The following is a 27,498-nucleotide window of genomic DNA, read 5'->3' as shown; positions in this document are numbered from 1 at the left end:
CTCAGCTGAGCACAGCTTGTCAATTCTCATCAGGCAGCTCCTCTGGTATAGCTGTTTCTGCAGTATCCTGACTAAGGTTCCGATATAAGAGGTGCTCTAATAATCAGTTTATCATTTTGCTCAAGACTTCAATCACTATCAAAGTCAGTTCTTTGGATAAAACTTTGGATAACACTTTGCTGACTGTATGTGTTTCACAAGTTGATCCTAATTTTCAATACTAACCTTAAGAAAAATGTTAAAAAGTGCAATATTACCGTATAGTATACACGTGTAGGGGCCGTACTCGTGTAGGCGCCAGATAAAGTATCAGACTGTATGGGACAATAATTCCCCCAGACTATAGCTTGAAAATTTAGCTGTAAAATTCTGTTTTTGGGTAAGGGCCAAAATCCACCGATATTGCAAACAAAAAGCGCGACATCCAAAGAAAAGCAACGACATCCGCTGTTTGGACAATCCTCAGTACTTAAACGAATGTTAATTCAAACAAGATCTCTTTTTATGGCCTTTAGACTGTCCTTTATTGTCCAAATTAGATAGCACTCAAGATAGTTTCATTAGGCACTAAATTCAATTTCACTGCCATTTACACCATGAAATTGTACAGAAATGCTGCTTCAAAACGAGAAGGGACATCCAGTTTAAAGGGACACTGAGGAAAAATTTGTTTAAAATTTAAGTATCAATAAATTGCCGCATTTCAATAACTTAGAAGCTCCTTCAAGTAAAAATCGGGCTTTTATAAACTAGAAAATTTAAAAAAATTAAATATATGAGTATCGTTGCCACTGGCCATTTTCCCAAGCAAACTAGGGCATTGTCAAGACCGTTTTTTTTTGTGTTGTTATGCCACAACATTGGCAACAGGAATTTCTGCAACTGGCTTTCTGCAGAAGCCAAGCACTAGGCTGGTCAGTGCAGTGTAAGCTTATCTCACTGCCCTACGAACGTCAGCAACATGCCCGAACATGCTCGCGGCAGGCGTAAACCACAATGAAGCGCTGTTATGAGTCACACTTCCGGCAGGCGTCCCCCTGCAGCAGCGGAGTGGCTGCTGCAACCTTCGGACATCACTGAGTCAGAGGACCCGGCCAGAGGCTGGGACATCCTGGGATACCGCCACAGGTATAGAAGCGAGTACGCAGACCAGAGGGGGGAGGGGAGAGAGGGACACAGCAACCGGGTCTTCTTCGCGGTTCGTAGCCGAATGAGCCCCGTCTCGAGAAGCTGTCGGCCCCGTGCCGAACCTTTGTACTGTTATGTTGCAAATACTGCACATAAAACTCATTTTTGTTGACTTCGCTGTCATCTTCCTTCAGCAGCCCTGCCCCTGCAGAAGCCAGGCCACTGCCAGGAAACTCGGCCACTTCCCTAATTACTCCAGTGTCACTATAATGTGCGTATCTCAGCCTAGGCTAAACCACCATTCCTTTCCAAATGGTGATCAGGGAGCACTTTTATTTGTTGCGATCAGGAGTTGGAATTATGTGACGGGAAAAGTAATGTATCATTTCTAAGTACAATATTCTCAGAAATATATCTCTTGCTGCCAAACAAACCTTGACAAGGACAAAGAGCTGATAGGATTTTACCAAGTAAAAAAATTGGATGCAGCTGTCCTCAGTGTCAAACAACAGAGAGAAAAATATCCAGAAAAATAAAAGCGGTACCTCATGGGGAAGCTGATTTGAAACTTCAAGGTCAGACAGGTCAAAGCCTGCCTCAGATGGCAGCAGTACGCAGACAACACAGCACTTCCAGAAGGCTTCCGTTTTCCAAAATGGGTTTGGTATTGTTGACATGGATGATGGGGCAGCCTTCATCCACACCGTCAGAAAATTGAAAAGCCGTACCGTCACAGAACATTTGGCCCTGGAAGTGTCAAAAAAAGGAAAGTAAGAAAGTTGCTAGTATATTACACTTATGCTGCTATGTATGAAGTTTCACACTCAGTGAGCAAAGCACCACAGTACAATTTATAACAGGCAGTGAATAAAGACAAAGTGAAATCTCGTTAATTCGGAAGTCCCGATAATTCAAACCACTGGCTCGGTCTCAGCCAATGCCCATTTAAGTCCATGACGTCGTTCGTTTGTAAATTTGGATGCTACGGGTCTCGCACTGGTTAATGAGAACTGGTGCCCGAAGGGAGGTCGTATCCAGGTGTGACCGGCACGGCAAGAGATCGTCGAAATGGCCCTGCTCAAAACCTGAATTCCGTACCACAGAGTCGCTCGTGGTTCATGCGTCTCTGACAGCGGCGAGCAATGGCAGACGTGACAACTAAAAGATAGCCCCACCTTCGAGAACAGTGCGACCGCTTAGTTTCGGTTTCACTTTTCTGACCTTCACGCCAGTCTGCAATGATCGTGGCTCGACCAACCAGCATCCCAATGGGCACTGAAGCTCCCCTGGACGTCCTGTGGATGTTTAGGACATCCATGGGACGTCCAAGAGAGTTCCAGTGACGATTGGGATCAGCCAGCCAACAAATGTTTCAGACACTGAGTGGCACGTCACTGGTGTTTTGCTTCCTCTCCCCATTGTCACACCATTTCAATCTCAAAAGCAGGCATGCATTGCCCAGTCTTTCATGAGATTAATTTATTGTAATACAAGCAGTTCTTGACAGTTTTTCACTTTGAGATAATTCAAACATTTTTTCCGGGTCCTTGAATTTCGAATTAACAAGCTTCTACTGTGCTACATGCAGACACAGGCATAAAAATTGCCAACAGTTACCATATTTGCGTAATGCGACATTCTGAAACAGCTGTTTCTGGCGGTAAATGCATAGTTCACTGTGCTACACACTGCTGCCCTTTCAGCTCCGAGATGCAAACGATGCAACCACTAGTAGGCGCCACTGCATACAGAGGTCACCACGAATCCACCGCACAGGAAATGGAGTCACTCTTCTTTGCTCCTCGTTATTCCTTTGTGCTGCGCCGACAACACCACAAACCCAGGAAACTGCCATTAACTGCTGTTGCAGTAAGATACCATAGAGATGCTAGTTAAGTATTGTGAAATCAGCAGTTGCTGGAACACTTTCGATTGTCAGCACTACAGCACCCAATTCATTGTGTGTTCTAAAAATTCCAGATGCATTGTATACAAGGTCGGTAGATCAAAAGTACAACATAGAAACAGGTTAAAATGGAGTGCTACAGCCTACACCGATGGCTCACCTATCTCTTCATGACCCTCGCTTACACTTTGCATGTAGCACTGCCATATACCGTATTTACTGGCATAATAAATGCACTTGTTAAAGAAGGAAAAAATTTGAATTCGGGAGGTATGCTTATTAAGCGTAGCGAAACGTGCATAGCGACAAATTATAATTTTTCCGAATTTCGACGACTAATGTAGGAGAGTGCATTTATTACATGTTCATTACGCAAGCAAATACAGTATGCTTAAGCGGCGTCACATCAGTGTAATGATGTCTTCATACTTGAGCAAAAGTTCAGTTTATCAGCGTTAATCAAAACATAGATCTAAAGTCTGGGCGTTCCAATTAACGTGCAGAAAAAAATTTCACATTTGTAGATCCAACAGTGCTTTCTCTGTGACCTTTCTCCATCCTGCGATATGGGTCTCTATGCCTCAGTAACATGCAGCAGTATATGTGACGCATATCCAAATGTATATGTGGCAGAGTACACATTTAAATTAAAGTTTAAAATTATTTCATCATAAAACGCGAGATACCTGGGAGTTATGTGGAAGCTGATTAAGACAAAGCAAGCAACATGGAAGGCTGCTCAGAGAAACTGCATTGCCACACAACCACAGAAAAGGCAATTACATGGGAGCACAGTGAGTGCTTTTCAACTTCCACTTGCACTTGGGCTGCACAACTGACGTGTTATTTAAAAACGCCATGAGGAACAGATGTGCATTGCAATGGACATGGTGATTGACAATGATAAATGCAGCCTGAACCACTGCCAACAGTGAGGTTGATTTGTTACGTCATAAAAGAAAACGCTGCACAGAAGCACATAACTGACAAAGTGTCGAAGCGCACTTTTTCCGGGGGACATCACGTGCTTGAGAAACCAGATGAAAACACACACTGCACAGCACCTGCTAGAACACAATCAAGAGGAAATGCTCACAAATTAAATGCAGATGTCCCTGTAGGTGTGCAAAGCAGTGAAGCAGCCTCTTCTTCGCTCAGTGCCTCATGCAAATTTTCACATAGGGCTAGACGTTCCAGGAACTTGGCAGTTAATGAGAAAATCAAGCTGGGCTTGTTGGGTACTGAAAGAAAAACAAACATAAAATCTATATTATCATAATAACAAAGAGTACCGCCATTACAAACATCACCTTAGTCCAGGTGGGCGGAGCATAGCTTGATACTCTCGCTTAGTAATAGAGTAAAAGCTCATTAATTCGACCATTGGTAATTCGGAAATCTTCAAGTAATTCGAGCTATCGGTGCTGTCGCAGCTAGCGCTCATATAAGTCTATGGTTTAGGTCACTCAGTAATTTGGATGCTACAGATCTCTCACCAGTCGATTCGAACAGGTTCCCGAAGGGAACGCGCATCCAGGCAGGACTGGCATGGCAAACGATCATCAAAACAAACCTACTCAAACTTGAATTCCATGCTGCAGAATTGTCTGCACATTTCAGACGTGCAAATAATGGCAGCTGTGACAAAAAACGGACAGCCCCGTCTCCAAGAATAGTCCGACCGCTTAGTTTCAGTTTTGCATTTCTCTGCTTCATGCCAGCCCACGATGACGGCAGCTATCGGACGCACATTATCCAGCCAACCGAGCAAAGCAGTGCGTTTCCTTCACTTCTATCCACTTGGCTCTTCCATTTTTCCATTGCACCAAAACTGCGAGCTCGTCCCGTGCCATCCACTGTTTGTGCAGTGAAGCCTCCTCACACGCGACGCAACCGCTTGTCAAGTGGCTCCAAAGCTACCGTGTCACTCCACAATGGATGTGGACAGACTATTAACATTTTGAAGCAGTTTCACTTCGACACTACTGACAGTATGTACGTGCAAATCATCGACGAAAATGTGAAAAATAGTCATTGCCGCGCTGTTCTCACGTCACCAGCATGGGACCATTGCCCAATCTTTTACCAAAGAACTTTACAACGATACAAGTGGTTCTTGTCATATTTTTCGGGGTCATTCAGTAATTCGAACTTTCAGACAATTCAAAAACTTTTTCCATTCCCTTGAAGTTTGAATTAACAAGCTTTTAGTGCACTCAGAAATGATTTGGCTACAAGTGGAATCTGCGCGGCAAAGCTGCGGTAGCAGTGTGTGTGTGTGGGGGGGTGTGGGGGGGTGGGGGGGGGGGTGTTGTCATGTTGTCAATGACTTTTACTGGTTTCACTTTTGGGGCAATGATTTGCCTTTTGGCTGGCACAGCCTTTGCTACTGGGGATGCCACAGCTGTGTGCATGAACTTTGCATCAATGCTTGGTACACTTGTCCGTCGCTCACAGAGTAGTAGGGAACTTGTTCTCTAAGGTTTGGATGCACGTAGTGCAAAGCTTGAATGTCATCAGCTTCAAGGCACTGAATACCTCCCACAGCATGGAGGGCTTGGTCTCTAGTGTGGCCTTTAGGTCATTTTTGTGCCACAGGCAGTCCCACACTAAGCATGCATATCCAAACGAGTTCACGAGTTGCCTTCTCATTGCCTCGACGGCTGTCCTGCGGTAGTTTGGATCCGCTTCTCACTGACGTTAACCCACTGGTGTTCAGCCCACCGAGCGCGTCAGGTTCGTCACACGTCAGCGCATAAGGTTTTGTGTTCCGAGTCCAGAAGGTCCTGCTTGCGTTCCACCTGAATTAGAATTTTCATTCTGCTGCAGTTGGCGTTGTCGCAGTTCTCGCTGTCGCCGACACCTCAGTCGCTCTTGCTCAGTGTGCCAAGCTGCCACGGCGTCCACGTTGGTCAATGCAGAGTGAGAGTGGACAGCATACATGTGCGTTCACTGCCAATGCAGAGGAGAAATTCACTTCTCTTCTTCTGACTATGGGGGGCAAAGGCAGAGAGCACTATTTTTCTTTCTCTCTACACAAACTACACCTCTCGTTCTTGTGACAGCCCCCTTACTCATAAACTGGACTCAATGGCGCTCCTTGTTGCCTCCTTACTCCCTCGTACGTTCAAAGGTTCGTCCTCACATAACGGTGTCAATGTTTTGGCAGAACGACACTGGTACTGTTCTCACAGCAAAACAGCCCGTGAAAGTGCATTTTAGCAGGACAACTTAAATACAGTTGTAATAATACACTTTAGCTCTGTCCAGCAACTCATTAAAAGCAACAAGCCAATCACGACATCTCAATTACAACTGCAACCAATACAATTTCCAGCCAGGCACACACCGCTCCAATATAATGTGAGCCAGGAAGCCAAACTTGTAAGACGAAAATTTTCTATCCAATTTCTCATCGTCAGGAGATCAATCACAGACGACTTCAGGCCCCAATGAAGTAAATAATCTATGGAAGGGCTTCAGCACCGTGCCAGCCATTGTTAGTGCAATGATATTTTCAATGCGCTAGAATCAGTAGTGTGTCATTTCACAAAACCCTGGCATGCGAAGCCTTGGAGAAACCCAGGAACACTGCATTAACCCTATGAAAACGAAGCTTGTTTGGCAAAATTAACAACCAGATCTGTAATCTCAGTCTTGAACACTTCCTCGTTAACTACAGCTTCATAAAGGACCATCGATCTACCACTGTACTCACCTTCAAACAACAACTTTGGTTCCAACAGTCGCTGCTCAAGGATCCAAGTGTAGCACTCAAGAAGGCCGAGAAGCTGGTCACAGAACTTGCGGATGCCGGTCAGGTTGCTCCATGTGCCAGTTGTAGCAGAAAGACCTTCCTCAAACCTAGAGAAATCAAGCAGTAAACAAGTATGAAAGCAAACAAAAAGAAGAATCAAGGCTTCCGTATGGAAGCCGAATTGTCTTCGTTTTAAACAACAACCTTTTGGTCGGCGTTCCTTTTTCTTCATACATGAATCTTCTACCCAACCAGACGAGTTTTCGTCAGACTTTAGATTTCAAAGAAGAAGCAATTGTGTGACTTTCAAGATAGATTTGACAATGCTAAAGTACTACAGCAAGAAAACTCTGCCCAGCGTCATCACCACTATCATCAACCAAGTCATGTGCACTGCAGAACAGATGTCTCTTGTTTTAATTAGCCCGGCTCTGCACAAGTCGTGGCCATGCTACCCGAGTGGGTATATGCCATAATAAGGTAATGAACTGCAGCAGTGGCCTGGTGGTTTCAGCATTCAGTTCGCATATGGGAGATGCAGAGTTCAATCCTCAGTGCCGCCGGGTACCCACCGCTGATTTGAGTTGACAAAACTGCCTTGCGTCATTAAAATCCACCGTCATCCTCATCACCGTGATAAGCTAATGGTCACAGTGCATGATAAGTCATCATCATCATCAGCTTGACTATGCTCACTGCAGGGCAAAGGCCAGCCGGCCATCAAGGCAAAGGCAATCAGTTCTTTATTCAATGCTCGTACCTCATTCGTGCTCAGACCTCTAACTCCAAAAAGGGAACAGGGAAAACTAGTCACAAGGCAAACGTTCCACCATATTCGTGCACTTGGCCAGCTGGGCTGTGCATAGAATCATATGATGGCTCACCTGGCTTTCACTGGCCATCTGTCGCTCTTCACTCCAGCGGCAGCGTGACATTTACTATTGTTTCGGCAGATACTGGTTTTTCAGCGCAAATGGGCTTGCCGGTAGCAAAACTTTGCCCTGAAACTACCCCCCCGGAAGCTACCCCCCCTGAAGTCACCCGGAAAAACCCCCCATGAGACACACATGCTTTTTTCTGTCTTAGCTTGGCTCAGCCAGCTTGGTGCTGTGGCCCACGACATCTCCCTTGCATTCTAAACATACATATACACCGCACAGCCAGGCTCAGCAGTATCTTGGCATACTGCCAAGTTTGCCACGCAAGCCACTGCCACTGGTACTCCCATTAAAACATAGGCATCATGGCCTGCTGCCAATGTCCGTGTTGCAGATGGCGCCGACAGCAACGGCGCAACACTGAGCAACAAGCGAAGAAGAACGAATGCTCTGAAATGAGTTTCAACAAGCCAGATACTGTGTCTGGTCAACACGTGCCTGCAAGAAGTGTACCAGAAAGGGGGGACAGGCCAGTGAGGGGTGCTTGCGGAATACACAAAAGCAGTCCAAAAAACCCCTGGGTTCCGCAGAATGCAGTTTGAGAACCCCTGCTCCAAACAATATGAATACAGCAGCTTTTAAACATAATCGCAATAATAAATCAGAAAGAGCAACCCCTTAGGACACACTACACACGCAGGTGAAATTGTAAACAATAAAAATTGCGGGTGAATGTTTTAGGTATTTCGATCTAAGCTGCTGGCACGAGTACAGACTACTAGAAAACCAATGCATAAAGAATGACCAAGTAGTGTTTCCATGCAAAACACAAGACCATCTTTCATTTAATGACAAAAAAAAATTTCCACTCAGACACAAAAATGAGCTAATAAAAGATGAACAAGGACAGAGAAATGATGAAGCATACCTCGCAATAAAAAAGGAACTGCTGTTGGCCTTAAGCAGTTGTGCCATGTAGCTGCTGTGAGTTGGAGACCCTGCACATTGGTAAGTAAACGGAAAAAAACAGCATTTTCTTCTAATCATAGTATATAGACTAAGTGCTCAAAATTCAGAAGGCAACCTGTCTTGCCAATAGTGACCAAATCTGCTCAGCATAAAAGTAAAAAAAAAATGACTCCGTCATTCTTGAAGGCTTCTGTTCTCCATGCATTGAGAAGGAATGGCACAAAAGAATGAAAAAGTGACTATTGAACATGAAACGCTTAAAAAAAAAGAAAGAGGAACAAACAAACAATCCTTCAACCTTACAGCTAAGGAGTTCAAAAATATTTCACAGAATGCATTACGAAATTTAACTCTCGTTCAAGACTGCTGTGCCATTTCTTATTTTTGTTTCTTGAAGCCAGCAAAGCATGAACGACACAAAGGCTTTATGAAATGGAGAAGATATGATGAAGAGCAGGCAGGCTTGGCTGTAAAACTGGAACTTTAATACAACACTGGCCTAAAATAACCCTAAAATACAACACCACCTGCAGCGCATTCTTCCTGAACAAACTTAGTTGTCCAAGCAGCTTTAAAAAGAAACAAAGTCAGTTTTGTTTTGCCTCTAATGACCAAACTTAGATATGCAGTTACTAATGTTGGTAGCACAAAGAACTGAATCCTACACATATATTTAGTAAATGCACTGCCGAATATGCATTCTACTCCAGTTCTGTCTTCGAATCATATGGCACTGCTTTCAACAAAAGCTGTGCAAAGTTTGTCTTTTCCAATGAAACAATTGCACAGGAACCTGACTGCCAATCTGATCGAAATTTCCCATCAAGAAAAAGGAAGGGCATAGACCAAGCTGGACATTGATTGCAACATTTCAATTTCCCTACAGAGGCCTTGTTCAAAATCCTCGTTCATTTAACAAGGCTCAGTTTACTGAATGACAGTTTAATGAATGCTGGGAAGCAAACCCTTTCTAAATCTTGGCTGGTATCTTTCCTTCTTCCCGACAGGAATCCAACACCCAACAATACAAGCTTTCGTCGGATTCTTAACTAAACCGCAGCTTCAAAGAAGGTGCATGTCACCTGGAAGCCTCGGAACAAGGGTCCAGACAAGTTCCATACACTTGCGGCGGCTGTCAGACTGTGGGCAGCTCGTCTGAAAAAGCAGCCACTCCACGGCCAACGACAGGGTCACTGTCCTGCTTTCACCATTGCCACTGTGAGAGACAGAAAAAGTGGAACGAAAGTCCACTAAACATGCGAGGAACACTGTCCACCACAGTGGGTTGACTAAACGAAAATTTAACAAACTGCATTAACTGAAAGAGAAGGATCCTGTGTGAAATGTTTTGATGTGCACCAATAACACAAGAACATTATACAATTGTTGACAGCCAATTGACCGCACACTTGTTTCGTTAAATTATTACGCTGAATTTTTCACCAATTTCATCCAAAAGCTGCTGTCATCGCAGCTACTACTTCATTTGTACAGCTGGTGGATCCAACGATTACTTCGGTAGCCTAGCCAGACATTTTAGGAACATCCTTCAGCCATATCAATGTTCTGAACATCAAGTCCCCCTCACGTTCAACATTACACATGACAAAATTTAGAAAAATACATGCGAGAACCCAGAAAAAACCACCATATTGAAGGGTAGAATTTGATTTAGAACCTACGATACATGCTATTCAAGATATGGTGTCATTTTAAACAAGATAGTTCAGCTGACGGCAGGGAGAAAAAGAAAGAAAAAATTTACCCTCGATTTACTTCACTAAACTAAATGCGACAGGAGCACTAGCACAATACGTATGAACCCTTTGCGTAGGTTACTTATGACAGTTTTACAGACAATGTAAGCAGCAGCTGGTGTGGTGTGGTTTCTGCCCTTTCCCTTGGTTTCAGCTGCTGCAAAACCAGTTCGCCACCTTTCCACTAGGCTGCAGGAGGTGTGCTACTCTCCATTTCACCTGACTGCAGCTGGTATATATGGGTTTCCTCCTTCCCACATGTCTGCAAGCAGCTGCCCCAAAACCGGTTTTCCTCCTTCACCAGGACACAAACTGAAATTGGTTGTTGAGGAAAGCAAAGCAGTAATTGTTTCCCATCTCGGTGGACACCCAAGCCATGCCATAAGGGAAGGGAGGAAGGTGGGAGTGAGAGAAGAAAGAGAGAAAGAGGTGCCATAGTGGAGGTCTCGGGAATAACTTCAACCGCCTGGGGATCTTTAATGTGCACTCACATGGCATGCATAGCATAAGGGCGCCTTTGTGTTGTATTTTGCTTCCATTGAAACAGGGCCCCTTTCGAACCCGGAACTCTGGCTCACTAGCCGAGCGCCCTAACCACTGAGCCCCATAACTGCTTTTCCACTAGTGACCCACCTAGTGCTAGTGAGTGAAAAGAAAAGGGTGATTTCCCTCTCCCCTCTCTACCACCCGTGACCTGCCACAAGTCACCCTCTCTTGTCATCCAGGCATCCAGTACTAGCGCACCATAAAAAAAATAGTTGCCAAATTGATGACAAAAAAAAAGCTCGCCCAGAGTTACCTTGCCGCTGTAGCCAGGTATGCTGCGACACCTGTATGTGGTGAAGTGCTGCCCTCTCTGCACAGAGATGTGAACGAAGCTAGTAGCTCGTACTACTAAGCACAGAAGGCGCCATAAATCCTTGATGCAAAGAACATGGCACAAGCACTAGCTCACACCGCTGAGCACAGAGGGCACCACAGATCCGTGACACAACACTCATGGCAGCGCCGCTCCCCTTTCTCTTTGCACTTCTTCGGGTTACATCGCCAAGCAAATGCCAATGCCGCAGAAACAGGGAGCGCGCCCTTAACTGCTGTCGCAGTAAAGAACACCACACAAAGGTCACTATTGTGCCACCAGATCAAGACATCCTGCTTCAAGACAAAATGCTCACTCACAACGGCCATCGTCGCTTGCTTTTCGCGACACTCAGCAGATCACTCTTGACACTGACTATGCGCAGAATGTTGTCCAATGCGCGGCAACAAAGCTCCCTTGAGCCTGGAAGACGACCAAGAGGGCACAGTCAGTGTGGTCAAGGCATCAGCTTTATGCCCCTAATAGGACAACAGGTTCACGACAAAAAAAGAAAAACACAACAGCTCCACAGGCTTCAAGTTTGCACGTTCCAGTATTTCCAGCTTTGCTCCTCTCGCACACAATACTGTTAGTAATAGGTACGTACGCTGTACAGCTAACAGTTTATACAGACATGCAAACTCTAAGCAGTTTAGACTAACCTGCGAGTGTTTCAGATCATTCAAAACAAGGGCTCAACGATTCTCCCCCAAGTGCATCTTTGATGGAATGAGGCAGCATACTATATATTCTGTGCCCATATATGAAGCAATGTTTTGACTGACGAGTTCTCAAACTGGGATCTGGAGAAGCCTTCGGCTCCTTGGGGTGCCTTTTGGGTTCCACAAAGAGCTAAATCCATGCATGCCTTAACCGGCCCGCTTTCTCTTCACCCACTTTATTTTGACTAGTCAAACTGTAATTGTATATAGCCTCTCATTATTATCTGAACTGGGAATTTTTTTTTAGGAGTCGTGCATCTTCGTGGTCTTTCTTGCATGCCTGTTGGGCAGGACGAGATGGAAGACAAGTACATGGGCATCCCAAGCAGCTTTCTGAAAGCAAACGGGTTTCCCCATGATTAAAATGATTTAGAACCCTTGTTTTGACTTCCCAAGGTCGGCTATACTTCATTTTAAGACAAGAAAAAAGAAAAGGACTGAAAGCATTGCACAGCTGTGTGAGTCATAACTCACCGATGGTTTTCTCGTCTACATGAGCAAGCTTCAAGCTGTCGACAAAATAGACCAAGGTCTCCAGAATGAACGCGTCCACCAAGGACTCCTCCTCCCTGCAATAAGCAACACTCTGAGGTGATGTTTCATACAAAGCCAGGCATTCAAACAGCCCTAGCTGTAGTGCACACACAAAAAAATTCAGGCAAACTTATTTTCTTCGGCAATGCCACATACTTTGAGCTGATAGCTAACTATATACACTAACAATAATTTGCAAAGCTAACCAAAAACTACCGTTCACCCGAGCCTGTAGAATATCCAAGATGATGCCCTTCCACCAGCATTTTTCTTCCACCTTTCCCTCTGTCTCTGCCATTCTCTGATCGATCACAAGAGTATGAAGCCTTCTCTGATCGATCACAAGAGTATGAAGCCATGGAGCACGTAAACTTCATGGTAATATTTTGCTCTTACAGCAAAAAATCGCGAAACTTCCGAGATCATGTAATGACAACATATAATAAAAAAAAAATGTATGAGAGGCAAGAGATCGACTCATTTACCTGAGCAAGACGTAGATGTTGTTGAAAACGAGGGCTGCCCCAAGGCGCTTAGATGCACTCGGGTGGCGGCAGTAACTGCACAGGCGCCTCAGCACAGACTTCACATTCGTTGGGCTCTTCTCCAGCTCCTGTGAGAATGACAATGCCACGATGCCAAGGCAACTCCTGTCAGTTATCTTCGGAAGCTGTGGTAGCTGCCCAGGATCGGTGCTGAGTGCATTCTACAACCGTGATGTGAAACACAATGGCGGTGCCGTAGCCAAGTAGTGTATGGTTCGGATTTCAAGTTTCGGGTGTAGGTTTATATCCCGCTAAAGCCTTTTTAGAATACTACTAATGATTTCAACACAGAAATGCATTCGTCGCCTCCACCCTGTAGATTCTCAGTATGGCAAAAGGTCCCAACATCTCAAGCTTGCCTATTGGTTCACCGCTATGTAAATCCTATGCCATCTGTTGAGCAGTGCCAAAAATAAGCAGTTCAGCTTTCAGCATATGCTTGACAGATGTCAGCACTAAAATCCTTTACGCAGTCAATTACATGTTAATTGCAATCTGGGGCATAACGCAAGTTTTGATGATGAATAGCAGAAGTGACATTGATGAAGACACATTGTTAGCCAGGTGGTCGAAATTTCCGGAGCCCTTCACTACAGCGTTCCTCATAGCCTGAGTTGCTTTGGGACGTTAAACTCTCATAAAACCTAAAAAAAAAAACACTGTTAGCCACTAAACCTTAATATTTACCAGCAAAGGACAAAAAGTACAGCAGACTTCCATTAAGACGAACTTGAAGAAACGATGAAAATTAGTTCGTCTTAACAGAAGCGCGCCCAAAACCAAAAAGTAGGCATGTGCGAATAGTGGTATTTTGGTTCAAAGTGAATAGCAATTTTCTACGAATAGCTTCGAAGCGAATATTTCGAATACTTCTGGCACATAAAAAAGGTTGAAAGGCACAATAAGCATTTTCAAAATGATGTATCTTTCAAACACACAACGCCATTACATGAAGAAAAGACTGCATTCAAGCTTTCTCATACTCATTGAGGTTGCGTAGACTTCAAGCGAAAGTGGCCATCGGAAATTGAGGGAGCTGAGCTATATGTGGTGCTTACATATCTGTGGCGTGCGAGACGTATATATGTGGTGTCTCCAACTGTTGCTCTTAATTGTCGTTATTGGAGAGATATGGGAGAGGCCTTTGTTCTACAGTAGACATAGTCAGGCTGATGATGGTGATAATGTGATGATGATGTGGTGATGATGAGCCAGAGAGCATCCTCAGAGCCATGCCATCACCAACAACTGATATAGTGCAGACAAAGAAAGGGAAATGAGGCGCCTGGTTTGAAATACATATGAAAGAAGCTAACAGCCACCGAAACCTAGAAGTATATTGGAATGCTTCTAATTCTTGCTAATCTGTGGCGTTGATCAATGGGAGATCAATAGTGAAATTAATTTATCGCTTAATGATAATTGATTAGAAAGCAAAAAAAAAATCATGTACCGTTGGTGGAATCTGAACCCACGGCCTCTGAATTTCGCGTCCAGTGATCTACAAACTGAGCAATGGCGACGGCTGTCCAGTCTTCTGTTTCTGGGTGCATTTACGTTGCATATATCATAAACTGAGTGATCATCAGCTCCAGCCTCATCCATAGCGGCAGACGTAGTACGTCCTGTATTACCACAAATGTGACGTGGAACGTCATCCAATGGTGAGGATGGAAGCTATGTGACAACTGTAAACAAAATCAACGTTAACCCTAGTGACACTAACTACTGTGGGCGTTCATGGGAGTGCTTAAAATGCTTGCCTTTGGAGATGACTGCTTTATGCTCCATGCCACAAATTCTTTCAGGCATTGAGCAGCAAAGTCCCGCACTGTTGTCTCCTGTGGTTGCGTCACTGTGTCCTGCACAGAAAATGTTGTCACGGAACACCTGCACGTACTCAGTCCAGTTCTGACGTGTACCAGAATAAAAAAGAAAAGCTACCATTGAATCATTTGTTGGACCAATGCGGGTGAAAATTAGTTTAACACATCAGTAATCTGATACAAAACGATGTGCTGATGTGTATTTAGTATTCAAGCACTTCACAATTTGCGCGAAATACACACACAGCATTACGAAATCCTCCCAAAACTGCAGAGGAAAGTGATTACATAGGATTAACTAACGATGCACCTTGCAATCACATGTTGATAGCTCTGCACTGGCATTCAACTTTTTCAATACAGCCAGTTAAGGAGAACACAATTTTTACGAAGCAAAAAGAAAAGGCTGCTTTAACTCCGCACCCAACTGCTGCCTTCCCTAAATAAGCAGGAAGCATTAAACCAAGAAGAGGGCTGAGTCGGGCTGATTGGTTCATGTTGAACGGTATGACGAAACAGCGCTGACGGAGGGGACAGAAGAAGAGACAGAGACATGCGCTGACAGACAAATGCATGTCAGTGCACATGTCTGTCTCTTCTTCTTCTGCGGTGGTCGAATTTCGATGGAGGCGAAATTCTAGAGGCCCATGTGCTGTGCGATGTCAGTACACGTTAAAGAACCCCAGGTGGTCGAAATTTCCGGAGCCTTTCACTACGGCGTCTCTCATAGCCTGAGTCGCTTTGGGACGTTAAACCCCCATAAACTAACTCTTCTGTCCCGTCTGTCAGCGCTGTTTTGTCATACCGTTTCAGCATTAAACCTGTGGCAGGGCAGCAAGACTGCAGCTCTTGTTGCAAGAATTTGTCTCCTCTGCAAGCTTTGGCCCAGCAGCAAATTTTTTCACAAGCCTTTCATACAATGCTGTGAAACCATGATCCACCTTCGATCTCACCTCGCATTTCATAGTACACTAATGAGAGCAATGAAATGCTAACAAAGACAGCAAGAAGAAACACGACGAAGGAGTTCCCTTTGTTCAGGGATTCAAAGTACACAATCGCAAAACACTTTTTTAGTGTATTTGTGCATACTGGTTTGTGGAGGAAAAACGCTAAGCCGCCCGTGTGCTGTGCGATGTCAGTGCACGTTAAAGATCCCCAGGTGGTCGAAATTATGCCGGAGCCCTCCACTACGGCACCTATTTCTCTTTCTTCTTTCACTCCCACCCTCATCCCTTCCCTTACGGCGCGGTTCAGGTGTCCAACGATATATGAGACAGATACTGCGCCATTTCCTTTCCCCAGAAAACCAATTATTATTATTATTATACTGGTTTTATCACCGTTCATGTGTACATCATCAAGAGCATCACAGTCACGCGACTACCTGCTGAGCTGGCAAGGTGCACCTTGTCGTGATGACAGAAATTAAATTCCGAGCAGTGCCTAAAGTTGGGCGTGTTGGTGCAGGTTCATGCTGAAAAAATAGCGCAAAAGGAACATGAAGCCCGGAAAGAACTATACAGCGCTTGTCTGCGTCATTCTTTCCGTCCTTTGTGTTCCTTTTGCGCTATTTTTTATTTATGAAATTCACAGTCAGCATTATGCCCTGTGCGTCCTTTCCTTAGCCTTATACCCGTGCTACACGGGCGCTTCGAATGCCTTCCAACCGAATGTCATTTGGCTCGACTGCCGAACTTACGCTGCTACACGAAATCTTTCGACAGCATTCGGTTCAGATGCCATTCGAGACAACAGAGCTCCGCGGAGATATTCCAGATTTTGGAATGCCTTCGAAACGCGAACACAGCCCGAACCGGCCAATAGGCGTTGCCGCCGCCATCGCTTCGCCCCGCCCACAGCCGCGCGTCTGCTTTTGGCTCTATGGCTGCTCATTTTGATACCCGCTGCTCGCTTTTTCCTGCTCCTTGCTTAGCAAATAGCTCGTGTTATGTCTACGTAAGTACTTGAAGGTAATAGTACACCAATGAACATTTACCGCATGAGCATGAAATTTCTCCAGCAGTGCGTCGATGAGGACGGCTGCACTCATACTGTTGTTTACATCGCTGCCTACGAACAGCTAGCGCTCGTTTTCATGGCATAAAACGCATTCTGCGCTTTAGTTCTATTAAATAAGCTCATCTATTTTGTACCGGTTTCACCCGTGCTTGTTAACGCAGTGCAACAATCTGTGGGAGGAAGCGCCGATACAATCGCTCGCCTGAGAAACACTTGACAGCCGGGCTGCTGACATCGCCTACGACCGGCGCTTGTCGCTAATTGTCCCGACTTCCTCCGACACGATCAGTAGTTTATTTTAAACTGCTTTATTCAGAAGTATGATTGGTGACCACTCGCGGTAATTGAAACGGCATAACTTGTTATCTACAAAATAGCAACGGCGACGACTGCTGCTGACCGTAGTGCTCGGGGGTCTAGGTCACACCGGTGCTTCCCGTTCATTGTATGCGTGCCCTGCGATGTGAGCAATAGTTGATTTCTGGTCGCTGTTGTCAAAACTACACTCATTTATCATTTGCATTCGTTAAAACTTGTGAACTCGCTCTTGACAACCGCCGAATTCACAGACATAACCGTGCGGACTCACTAGGCCTAGTCGTCCCGGAAGAGAAGGGAGTCGCCATCGATTAAAATTAATTTGGCAAGCGCTTATAGCTGGTGAGTGTTTGAGTGTGCACATGTGAAATATACCCATCAGTTTCGCTTGTTCACAATATGTATAAGGTAGAAGGGCGAATATATTCACACCGTCGCCTCATCAGCGTGTTTTCGCTCAGCCGCCGGCCTGCCGAGGACATGAAGGCTGACCGCCCGCCGTTCGGATTCGTCGGTGTCGTTGGCCTCAAAAAGTTGTCCCACTACAATCACATATGCTGCTGTTGACCGTGACAGTGTCATTGTCGCACTAGTGTGACCACCGCAGCCGTCGTCATCGTACACTGAAAACGAGCTGAGGAAATTTCAAATGCGCTTGGGAAGCGTCGTGTAGCACCGCGGGAGTCCGAGGAGTCCAAATGTCATTCCAAGTCTCGAATGCCAATCGACTCAGATGCCCGTGTAGCACAGGTATTAGTGGTTTTGTGCTATGCCTCCCACAACAGAACAACTCTGTGCCAACCAGCTCAACATTTAGTTTTCCCTAAAAGGACCCAACTGCCACAATATAAACACACAAAATTCCACGCCTGGTGGAGAAAGCACTCACCCAAAGACACTCAACAATGGTCGCGCTTTCTTGGCTTCCTCGTGTCGACGTGCTACTGAACCAGTGCATCAGCTGCAGCGTCAACGGCCGGAACAAATTTTGTGTGACCTGAATGATGATGAAAGGAAGGTAATAACAAGACAAAATACCATGTCAATGACTTGCTTCCAATGTTTACTCAGACCTTACTTTCTGAGGACAGTACAAAAGAGAAACCAAGTAGCAAAGCCAGTAGGCCAGACACCATTACTGGATTACAACTACGGCTATCATGGATAAGGAGGGGTTCGCAAACAAGCTACCACTATTAAGTGCTGTGAAAGAAACACTTTCAGAAATTCCGCGCAAAAGCAGCAGTCAACCTTTTAGTTACTGGCTGGCTTCAGCCTTTGCTGTGACAAGGCTCTTGTGACAATAATGACACTTGTCTTTTTCACCTGTACCCCGCCCCAGAAGCCACTCTTACTGTTCATTTGCTTGAACAAACAAACAGGATGTGCCCAAGTACTACATGTAAAATGCAAGGCTACCCACAATGCACCCCTGCTCTTGGCGGGCTCAAACAATGCACACACAAGCATTTCATGAAATGTTTACATGAGCATTAATAAGAAGCACTTCGGTTTTGCTTTTGGCTATTCTGATGTTGTTTTCAGTGCTGAACCGTCCTTCCACGCACACATTACAACATGGCGAAACAAGCTTAGTGGTTAGTTCTTTCAGCTTATTTACTTGTCACACTGCACTGACTTTTATATGAGAGTAATGAAAGTTGTTGGGTTGCACTGTTCATAAGGCAAAAGGTATGCATTCTGCAAGTTAAAGCAAATTTAATGATTTCTGTAGTATTATCAGCCTTAATCAAAAAGAGTACAGTGCTCAAAGACACGGCGAGAATTCCAAGCACACTGACCACTGAGACTCACCTGGTCGGCATCGCAGGCTAGGTGAAGCAGCTCAGGGAACAGGTGCTTATAGAGGTGGATCATGGGGTACTGTAACAAACAGAATGAGTCAGCAAAGGTGTTCCCTTCTGCCTTAAGCGAAACAGCACAGGTCAGAGTCACTCTATCCTTATTAAAGAAACCAAAAATCAATTCGTTTTTAATCAGCAGAGCTTTTTGTGAGGTTATCAAGAAAGCCACAATCAGAGTGCCTTCGCTAAAGTGAAAGATAAAACATACGGATATTACTAAAGTCACCAGTCATTTTGTTACTCATTTTGCATGACCACACCACAAGCTGCACACTACTATGATGTGTAATCAAACATTTCTGTGCACATCATTTTTTTTTTTTATGGTGATGAGTCAGGCTAGTCTTGTTTACTTTGGTGGCAAGGACCATATGCTAGTTTTAAAAATAAGGACAACGATAATTACCTATTTATCTCCCACTGATTTTTTTTTTCACACTGACCAGATATTCGATTCGATATTTAGAGGCATTTTTTCTTCATTTTCATATTTGTAAATTTCAACGTTTGCACATGCTTAATTGCGAGTACAAACTCATGCATAAAACATGTACACAGGTCAGGGTGCATTTACTATTACATTTAATCAATATGAAAAAATGCCTGGGGTTAAACGTGACTTGAACCTAGTTATACGAGCGAAAGCTCTGTTAAGCATGGTCTCCACTGTCTCAAATCAAATGCCAAGGGTCAAGGTCAGGTACCCAATGGTCATAGTCATACCATCACGTGGTCATACTATCATAGCTTGGGCCATACCACCACGCAGTTAAGTTCGGTTTGATCTTGTGAGGCATTGAAGGTCATTGTCTCATCCACATCAAAATCGGAAGTTGTACCCCGAGGAGTAGGGCTCTCGCTCTAAAACCAAAAGCACTATCTGCATCATGGCACCTCTTCTGCCTGTCTAGTGTGTTGTACCATGACCTCTGTCAGATCCAAAAAATTTCTTGTCCCTTATTTCAGATGACCCTAAGAACAGTCATGACTGTTTTAGAAAGGTCACAGGCGCAAGCACAACATATCTATGTTAAAAAAAAAAAACAAGTGGAAAACCAGTCCAATGATCTCCACTTAAGAGCATGCCTCACAATCACAAGTGCAGCTTTGGCAAGTCAAACTGTATTAAATCATCAAAACATGCATGTATGATGGTTATGTGTATTGTATGCCTTTTTGAATGAAAATATGTAAATCCGAACATTTGGAATCAACTTTGTGCTGATTTGCACGTCATGCACGTCATGGCACGAAAGTCACCCAACACTTTCAAACTAGCTCCAGTGTTACACAGTAAGTTGCCACAATGCCCCAGCTGCTGCACCGTGATTATGACGAGACAAGACTCATGACCATTAAACAAAGAAACGCAACAAAAAATCACGTGACCCTAGGATAACATAGAAACATGTGTACATATGCCTGCAACATAATCAAGAAAGGCATTCTCTCCAATAAGCATAATACACTGACTACATTGGAGATGTAACATTGAGCCCACATATGCATACCTTGGCCCTTCTCTCAGTGTTCTGAACGCCGGTGCCCACAGCATACAGGATGAGGGCATGAAGGAGTTCACACCCGGCAACCTTGGTCTGACGGTTACCGGCGAAGCGTGCCAGCTCAACCACACGAGGCAGGAAGCCATCTTGAAGCATGCAAGTAGATTCCACACAATCAGGCTAGCTTGAAAGCCCCACTCAAAGAGCTCGATACACGAAAGATAGGAGAGCATTAGAGAGAATACATCTGGAATGCTATGATACCGAAGCATACATACACTAGCGAAAAGTTTAATGGAACTGACATACTGTGACCAGTTTAGCATCACTAGTAACTAGGACCTGGTGCATTGCATATTGCTACTCATTAGCAGTTGCATGCAATGATAATTCAGAGACCGTACTGGTTATCAATAAAGTTGAGCGTGCCCCTAATCTTTAGCACCACTAAACTCTACAAGTGCTGACTTAAGCACCACAAAAACAAAAAGGGGAACAGCATGCATTCAGCATACCATATATCATACCCACTACATCACGACAGACAGGATGCAAAGTTTGTAAAACCACACTAGCCACCTAAGCATGTATATTGCTAATGTAGTGCCACAATGTTAATTAACGTTTCCCCATACACAATACCTTCTCAACAGTACCTGCAGTACAATACAGTTCTTGAAGTCGAAATCGCCATCTCCAAAGTGTTTAAACACGCTGTTTTCGTTAAAATCTTCCTTTGTACTTCTTTTCCATCAACTTGTAGCACATCAGTGGAGAAGTCACACGTTAAAAACTAGAGCTCATATTAACAGTTTCAGGGCACCGTACAACTACATACCGAATACACGTCAGCAAGAAAAAAAATGAACAATAAAAAGACTAAACAGGTACTAGAAGCTAATATGCTTGATTTTATGAGCTTATATCTAAGAACTGTGAGGTCTCCTTTCATCCATCCATACCAAAAGCGATGTCAACCTTGGCATCGGGAAATGGCACAGCAAAAGTAAGGTGTTCTCGTGTCTCAGGGTCCCAGGACAATGCAGCCGCCAGTGTTTCCTTCTCCAAATCGGCCAGGAGAAAAGCGCGTCGTTCGCCATCGAGGCTTCCCAGAAAGTCAAGAATCTTGCAGCGCAGTGTCTCCAGCTCACTTTCTTGCAGCTGAGGTGCAAAAAACAGTTTCACAAGTAATTATTAAGCTAACTGATCAAAAATGACAAACCAAATGCAAGTTTCAGAGATGTTCATTGTGGTGTCTTATCAGTCCACCCTCCGCATATCTCAACATGTACATCCTTTGTCAAAAAAAAAAAAAAACAAATCCCAAGAGGATTGCTTCTGAGCCATGCAGTGGGACTCTCATAGAGTTAGTGGAAGTCTGAACTTTCGGATAGGTGAGGACAGGAGGTTCTAAACCCCATGGTCCTTTTACTTTTGTCAAGGGCTGCACATCACATGCACAAGGGTTGCTACCGTCATCCCATACAATCAGCCAGCGAAACCTTTCTCAAGTTCATGATAACACCTGCACCTGCATGACAGGAACACCCTTCCCATTTAGTCTGGCCATCAAACATGGCTATGAATCTGAGACGTGTTTGCATAACTGTACCTTGGATTGTTCTCTTTTCTTCTTGTACAGCACCTTTAGAGGGATCTTGTGTGGGCCGCGGGGCCTTGGTCGTTTGATGTCTTCGGTAGGGTCAGTGGTGGACAAGCCTGCGTGGTGTTCAGCGCAGCAATGCTGGCCTGTTAACGACATAACCTGTGTGCAAGTTTAAATCTACTGGACAATAATCACTTCTAAATATGCAGAAGTGAAGTGAGTTGACTTTAAGAGAAAGAGGGAGAAAAATGGTGGAATGAGAATGGTTCGAGGTTTCAGTGTTCTCTTAACTTCTGTTGGGGGTCTAACGTCTGAAGAGTATGCAGTCAAACCTTGATACAACACAGATATTACGGATTATTGGCTATATCGAAGTGTTCCTAAATATTTTTAATAAACACATGCAATTTTGACTTTATATATCGAATACGGTTGGCCATACAACGAATACAGTCGAACCTTGTTATAATGAAACGGTTTATTATGAAATAATGGATATAACAAAGGAATGACGATCTCCCTTGGAAGCTCGGTCAGCACGGGCTATAACGAAGAAATGGCTGCAACGAAGTAATTGCCAGGCCCCTTCAACAGTGTTACAACGAAGTTAAATTGCATGTCGAACTCCCCAGGGCCAAGTGTTGCCTGCTCAAATGGCAGGCGTCTCCGCACTGCACAGGTGACAGGTGGTGGTGGAGCTGAAGTTCGCACTTTTATCTCACACTGTCCAACTGCACCACAAAAGATACCAGGGCGTTTGTGAAGGGTCGGTAGCCTGGTGGTAAGCACACATTTCCACCACTTGCACCTGTCAACAGCGCCCCAGAAGCAGCAGCGGCATGGACGATTGTGAGCTCAAGTTGGCCATTACGACTGTGGTGAAAACGGCAATAGCTTTCACTCTGACGTGCCATTTTTCATGCGACATGATTGTGATGTGGGGAAGCTACCCTAGCTTGAGCCTGCTCCATTGGTCATTTGCGGTGCTGTGCAGGGAAGGCAACATAACTGGCGTTCAGTTTTTTGTGGCCTCTGGAATCGGCGTGAGCGCTTTCGAAACTTAGCTAAAACTTGGAGAAGGTCTCCCCGTTCTTTAGTAAGCATCGCATGAGTTACAGTCCCTTTATTAACTAAATTGCTCTGCTCATGGGTGCGTTGCAGACAAACATTTATTTTATGAATTTCAGATGTACTGAACTATTTTGAGATTTTTTTAAGTGTTCCCTATAATGAGGTCTGAGTGTATATGCCATCAGTAACACTGTTCCTTATTATAGTGATTTCCCATCGATTTGAAAAAGCTGGGTTAACTGCAGTTTTCCAACTCTGTGTGTTTGCGCCTTGCTTAGTTGAGTCAGCTCATATCCTGAATGGCCAAAGTGCTGGGCATGCATGCACACACACACGCACACACCCACAATTGCTAGTGTTACAATTGCTTTTGCCATATCCCACAACTCCAAGAAGTATTAATGAGAATTGGGAGAATGATTACAATTGGGATGAGTAGCTTAGAACAACACAAATCAATAGAAGAGGATGCCATCTATTGATAGCACCTCCCACACTCCCTTTTGTGCCCCAAGGCAATGAACATTGCTTAAAAAAAAAAGCCATACATCGATACCTAGAAAAGCTTACACAATTATGAGTATTTTAAGTGAAAATTAGATGCAGGAGTGCATCTTAATAATCAGCAAAAGAGGAAAGAATCAAAGGGGAAAGACAATATATCGCAGGTGAGGAGCAAACTTGCAACTGCCAGACACTGGGGGTGACACTCTACCAATGCTCATACTTCGACGGTATTTTAAAGATCACAACTGACTCATAGTCCCAGCCATCAATTGCAGCCCGCCTTTTCGGCCCATAATGCAAGGAACCGTTACTTGCCTGACCGCGCACCCAGGGAGAGGTAGGGACACAGGCTGGGCAGAACCTTCCGCAGGCACTCGTCCGCCACGTCCGGCGGCAGCCTCTTTTCCCAGCACTGCAGGGTGTCCAGAGTGGACTTGGCCAGAGGAAGGAAGCTGAGACCCTGCTGAAGAGCCATCTGGAAGGCAGAAATGTAAGACACAGCACAACTCACGAGGAGCCAGCACAAAACGACAAGAGGACTCTCCACAGCTCTGCCCCATGTAGGGAGCACACCGAATGGTGTGTGTGACGAACACAGCAAGACGGTGGGGCACCAAATGGCTTTTTGCTGAGAAACACACAGGCCTTAAATATTCAGCTTTCTCCTCTGGCTTGAGATTACACGAACACCATGATAACCATAGGGCATAGTGCAAGACTCCCAAACATGCAGCACATTTTCATATTTTTTATTTTCTTTTTTTACACCGTGAGCTGTTATACGGAGCCCGCCATGGGCCTTGGTATGGATGACGTCCATAGAATTTGGCGGTGGGTGCGGGTGTGGGTGCACCCACACCCACCAGTTTTTCGCAGTTTCGGTTTTTAGAGCTGCTGCTGCGAGTTAAGCAACCAATGCAACACCCGAACACGTTCAACAACATGAACACAAAAGCGGGTGCACCACTGATGCACTGATCACATGGCTGTGGAAAACAGTAACATTTTAGTGAACACTCACTCCGACTTTCCAAAACCTTGTGAATAGGGTTTTGTCTGCTGTTGCGAGACAATGTGCCTTTTTGTAGTGGCATGTCGAGATAAACCACAGGGAAAAAGGAAATTTTTAATCCAATTCAAGTTTTTGCTATTGCTCCAAAAGCTAAATCCAGTCACTTCAATTATTTTCTCTAGCTCCCAATTTAAGTCTTTACTTTGATGCGAACTGCCTCTTTCCATTTTCCACGTGGTCTCTTTGCTCGAAATAAAAACAGCCGCTGCTAACGAGACTTTCTCCATGCCAGGCCTACAGAAGGACCGGACGTGACAAACTCGCCCTTTTTTTTTGTGTGCACCACTCAGGATTAAGTATGGAACCAAGCAAAGGTCACATCTGGTCACAAATCCTTTTCTTTCACTGCTATTTTGCTTGCTACTTTTATCGCAAAGAAATGTGCTTCCCTCTGAACATCCAGGCAGCCATACTGGTACAGTTTCACCATTGCCAAGGGCACCACAGCTGCGTGCTCACGAACAGTCCCCGATCAAATTATACCTGAGTACTGTTTTGCAGATTGGAACAACAAAAGACATGGCACAGATATGCAAAGCCACTGGCCATGACTTGCTGGTGGGACAAAAATTAAGCAAAAAATTGAATCAAGTGAAGTCGAATAAATGGAACAGAAATAGCAATTGTGACACATAACTAGAATCGCGCATGCAATGCGGGTCAGTTCATTTTTTCATTTCTGCACTAGGCAGTGGATAATCGCTCTCTTACGAAGTCTGCACTGAATTAAAGCCATGAGAAAGAACACAATGGACTTCTTTATTCCCTGCAAGGAATGCTCAGTGAAATGTGGAAGTGCTCAAGAACTGTCACGCACACAGAGCTGCGAGGCACTATCATTTCTTTGCCTCTAGCTACTTCCGTCTCTCTATTTCCTCACTTATCCATTCAATTAACTGCTAATTAATTACACCACTTTACACTGCTTTCACTTACCTTGAGTGCCGGCACACGCGAGATGGCCTGCTCCCGAGCGACGGGGCTCGGTGCACGCAGCACAAGCTCGAGGCAGGAGGCCAGGAGGTCATCTTTGAACTGCTGCAGCCGGCCCATAGTCTCGTGGACAAAGCTCGACACCAGGCAAAGGCAGGCCCTAGCTTCGCTCGAGCCGCCCTGAAGGAGGCACGCACCAAGCACAGTGTCACAGTGCAAAGCAAAGAAAAAAAAGTGGTAGAGTTTTAACACAGCTAAACTGAGCAAATGTCTGAAAGCATGTTTTTAGCCTGGTTGGCTCATGGTTTTGCTTTGATGGGTCATCGGCACGTCTGGCGATGACATTAGACTGAGGTTGAGCTGATCTAATCTGTTCGCGATGCAGAAGCTGATGAAGACAATGATGTGCAGTGCACAGCGCAAGAGTGTGTTGCAGTTCAACATGAGGCGCGATCGACTGATCTCGTGCAGTGGCCAGCGAAGCTGATCCATTCACGCCACCGCAGGTTTGAAGCCCAGTCACAGCAAAATTTATTTTATTTCTGCATGGGCGGTTTATTGCTCCGCTAGGCTTTGCCAATGTCACCTTCAAGGTCAAGCTTCACAAAAACTAGGAGGGCCGGTTACACCTCATGAAGTACTGCTTCCGCATTAAAAGAAATGTTCAAATGGTGTTCACATAATGTGCCGTATTAGTATCAGTGTTAGCTGCATGTGCAAGGAAGGTGTACAGCGGGCTGCCATGGGTAGCCGACATGTGCCCAATTTCCTATTTTAGCAGACCCTGCTTTCATTGAAGTCTGCACATACGACATCCCTGCAAGGTTACTTGTCAACCTAGACTCATTTCATGTCCCAGGTTTATGGTCCTTTTAAAAGCAGGTGTCTCAAGCTCTTCTACCTATGCGGGGCAGCACCCGAAGACTTTTTTTTTCCTCCCACAGAGGAGAAAGGGGTCAAAAGTCCAAGACAAGAAAAAGTAGAAACGCAAACGAAAACTCAAGCTATAAAAAAAAACAAAGTGAATAAGTAAAAAGCTCCAAAAAAGAGGGCCATCTGTGAAAAAATGCTTTATTCCTTCTTTTTAAGTTTCTTTCTTGTTTTCCTTCTATATACTGAATTCAAATTTTCAAGGCCCTTCTGAGAAAAAGTTAACTCTTGACGCATACGTGCATTGCTGCACATCAGGTAGCTGTTTTCTGCAGCTATGGGCCATAAGAGAGTGGAAATGGGAGCAAAAGTGACACTTTTCGAGTCAAAGATGCAGAAATCATTAAGCGAGGATGCGCTGTTCGGATGTGAAATTTTTTATGTAACTGCGTAAGAGTCCCGTGTCAGAGAAAAGCTGGTGTTGGCCTTGCCGTCAGCGTGACAGAAAATCTGTTACAAGAGGCTCCCGTAGGTGGTGCCAGCCACATCAGTGGCACATCGAATCTTCAGTGATTGGAACAGATTGGAACCACCACGAGCAACGCGCCAAGCGCACGGGCCATAGGCTGCCGTCTTCCTCCTCACCCTTACATAAACATGGAGCAGACCACGACTCATGTTACAAGCGTTTCCTCTCACGCTGGTAAGCAGCAGACCAATTGCTGTATTCTTAGTAACCACACCTATGTAGCCTACATAGGAATCGAACCCCTGACCTCGGGTTGTGATTCAGACGCGTTGGCTATACGCCACACAAGACATGTTTGTACGCCTTGGTTAAAGCGGAA

The 27,498-nt window shown here is 44.8% G+C and overlaps 1 protein-coding gene across 1 annotated transcript in view; it reads right to left on the bottom strand.

The window, feature by feature from the left end:
* The window catches only part of LOC144101252 (DNA-dependent protein kinase catalytic subunit-like), a 137,015-nt gene that overhangs the window by 85,806 nt on the left and 23,711 nt on the right, over positions 1–27,498 (bottom strand). The window contains exons 20-35 of the mRNA XM_077634339.1: positions 25,784–25,960; positions 24,091–24,250; positions 22,204–22,310; positions 21,554–21,752; positions 20,598–20,737; positions 19,037–19,105; positions 18,111–18,218; positions 14,819–14,917; positions 12,996–13,123; positions 12,451–12,545; positions 11,575–11,677; positions 9,721–9,854; positions 8,598–8,667; positions 6,753–6,898; positions 4,131–4,275; positions 1,674–1,875 (exon numbers count right to left, since the gene is read on the bottom strand). Coding sequence (XP_077490465.1) covers positions 1,674–1,875; positions 4,131–4,275; positions 6,753–6,898; positions 8,598–8,667; positions 9,721–9,854; positions 11,575–11,677; positions 12,451–12,545; positions 12,996–13,123; positions 14,819–14,917; positions 18,111–18,218; positions 19,037–19,105; positions 20,598–20,737; positions 21,554–21,752; positions 22,204–22,310; positions 24,091–24,250; positions 25,784–25,960 — 2,082 coding nt within the window. The remainder of the gene's footprint in view (positions 1–1,673; positions 1,876–4,130; positions 4,276–6,752; positions 6,899–8,597; positions 8,668–9,720; positions 9,855–11,574; positions 11,678–12,450; positions 12,546–12,995; positions 13,124–14,818; positions 14,918–18,110; positions 18,219–19,036; positions 19,106–20,597; positions 20,738–21,553; positions 21,753–22,203; positions 22,311–24,090; positions 24,251–25,783; positions 25,961–27,498) is intronic.

The sequence above is a fragment of the Amblyomma americanum genome, chromosome 8 (genome assembly GCF_052857255.1).
Source record: "Amblyomma americanum isolate KBUSLIRL-KWMA chromosome 8, ASM5285725v1, whole genome shotgun sequence".
NCBI lineage: Eukaryota > Metazoa > Arthropoda > Arachnida > Ixodida > Ixodidae > Amblyomma > Amblyomma americanum.
The sequence above is the reverse complement of the archived record's forward strand: the minus strand, read 5'-3'. Positions and strand labels throughout refer to the sequence as shown.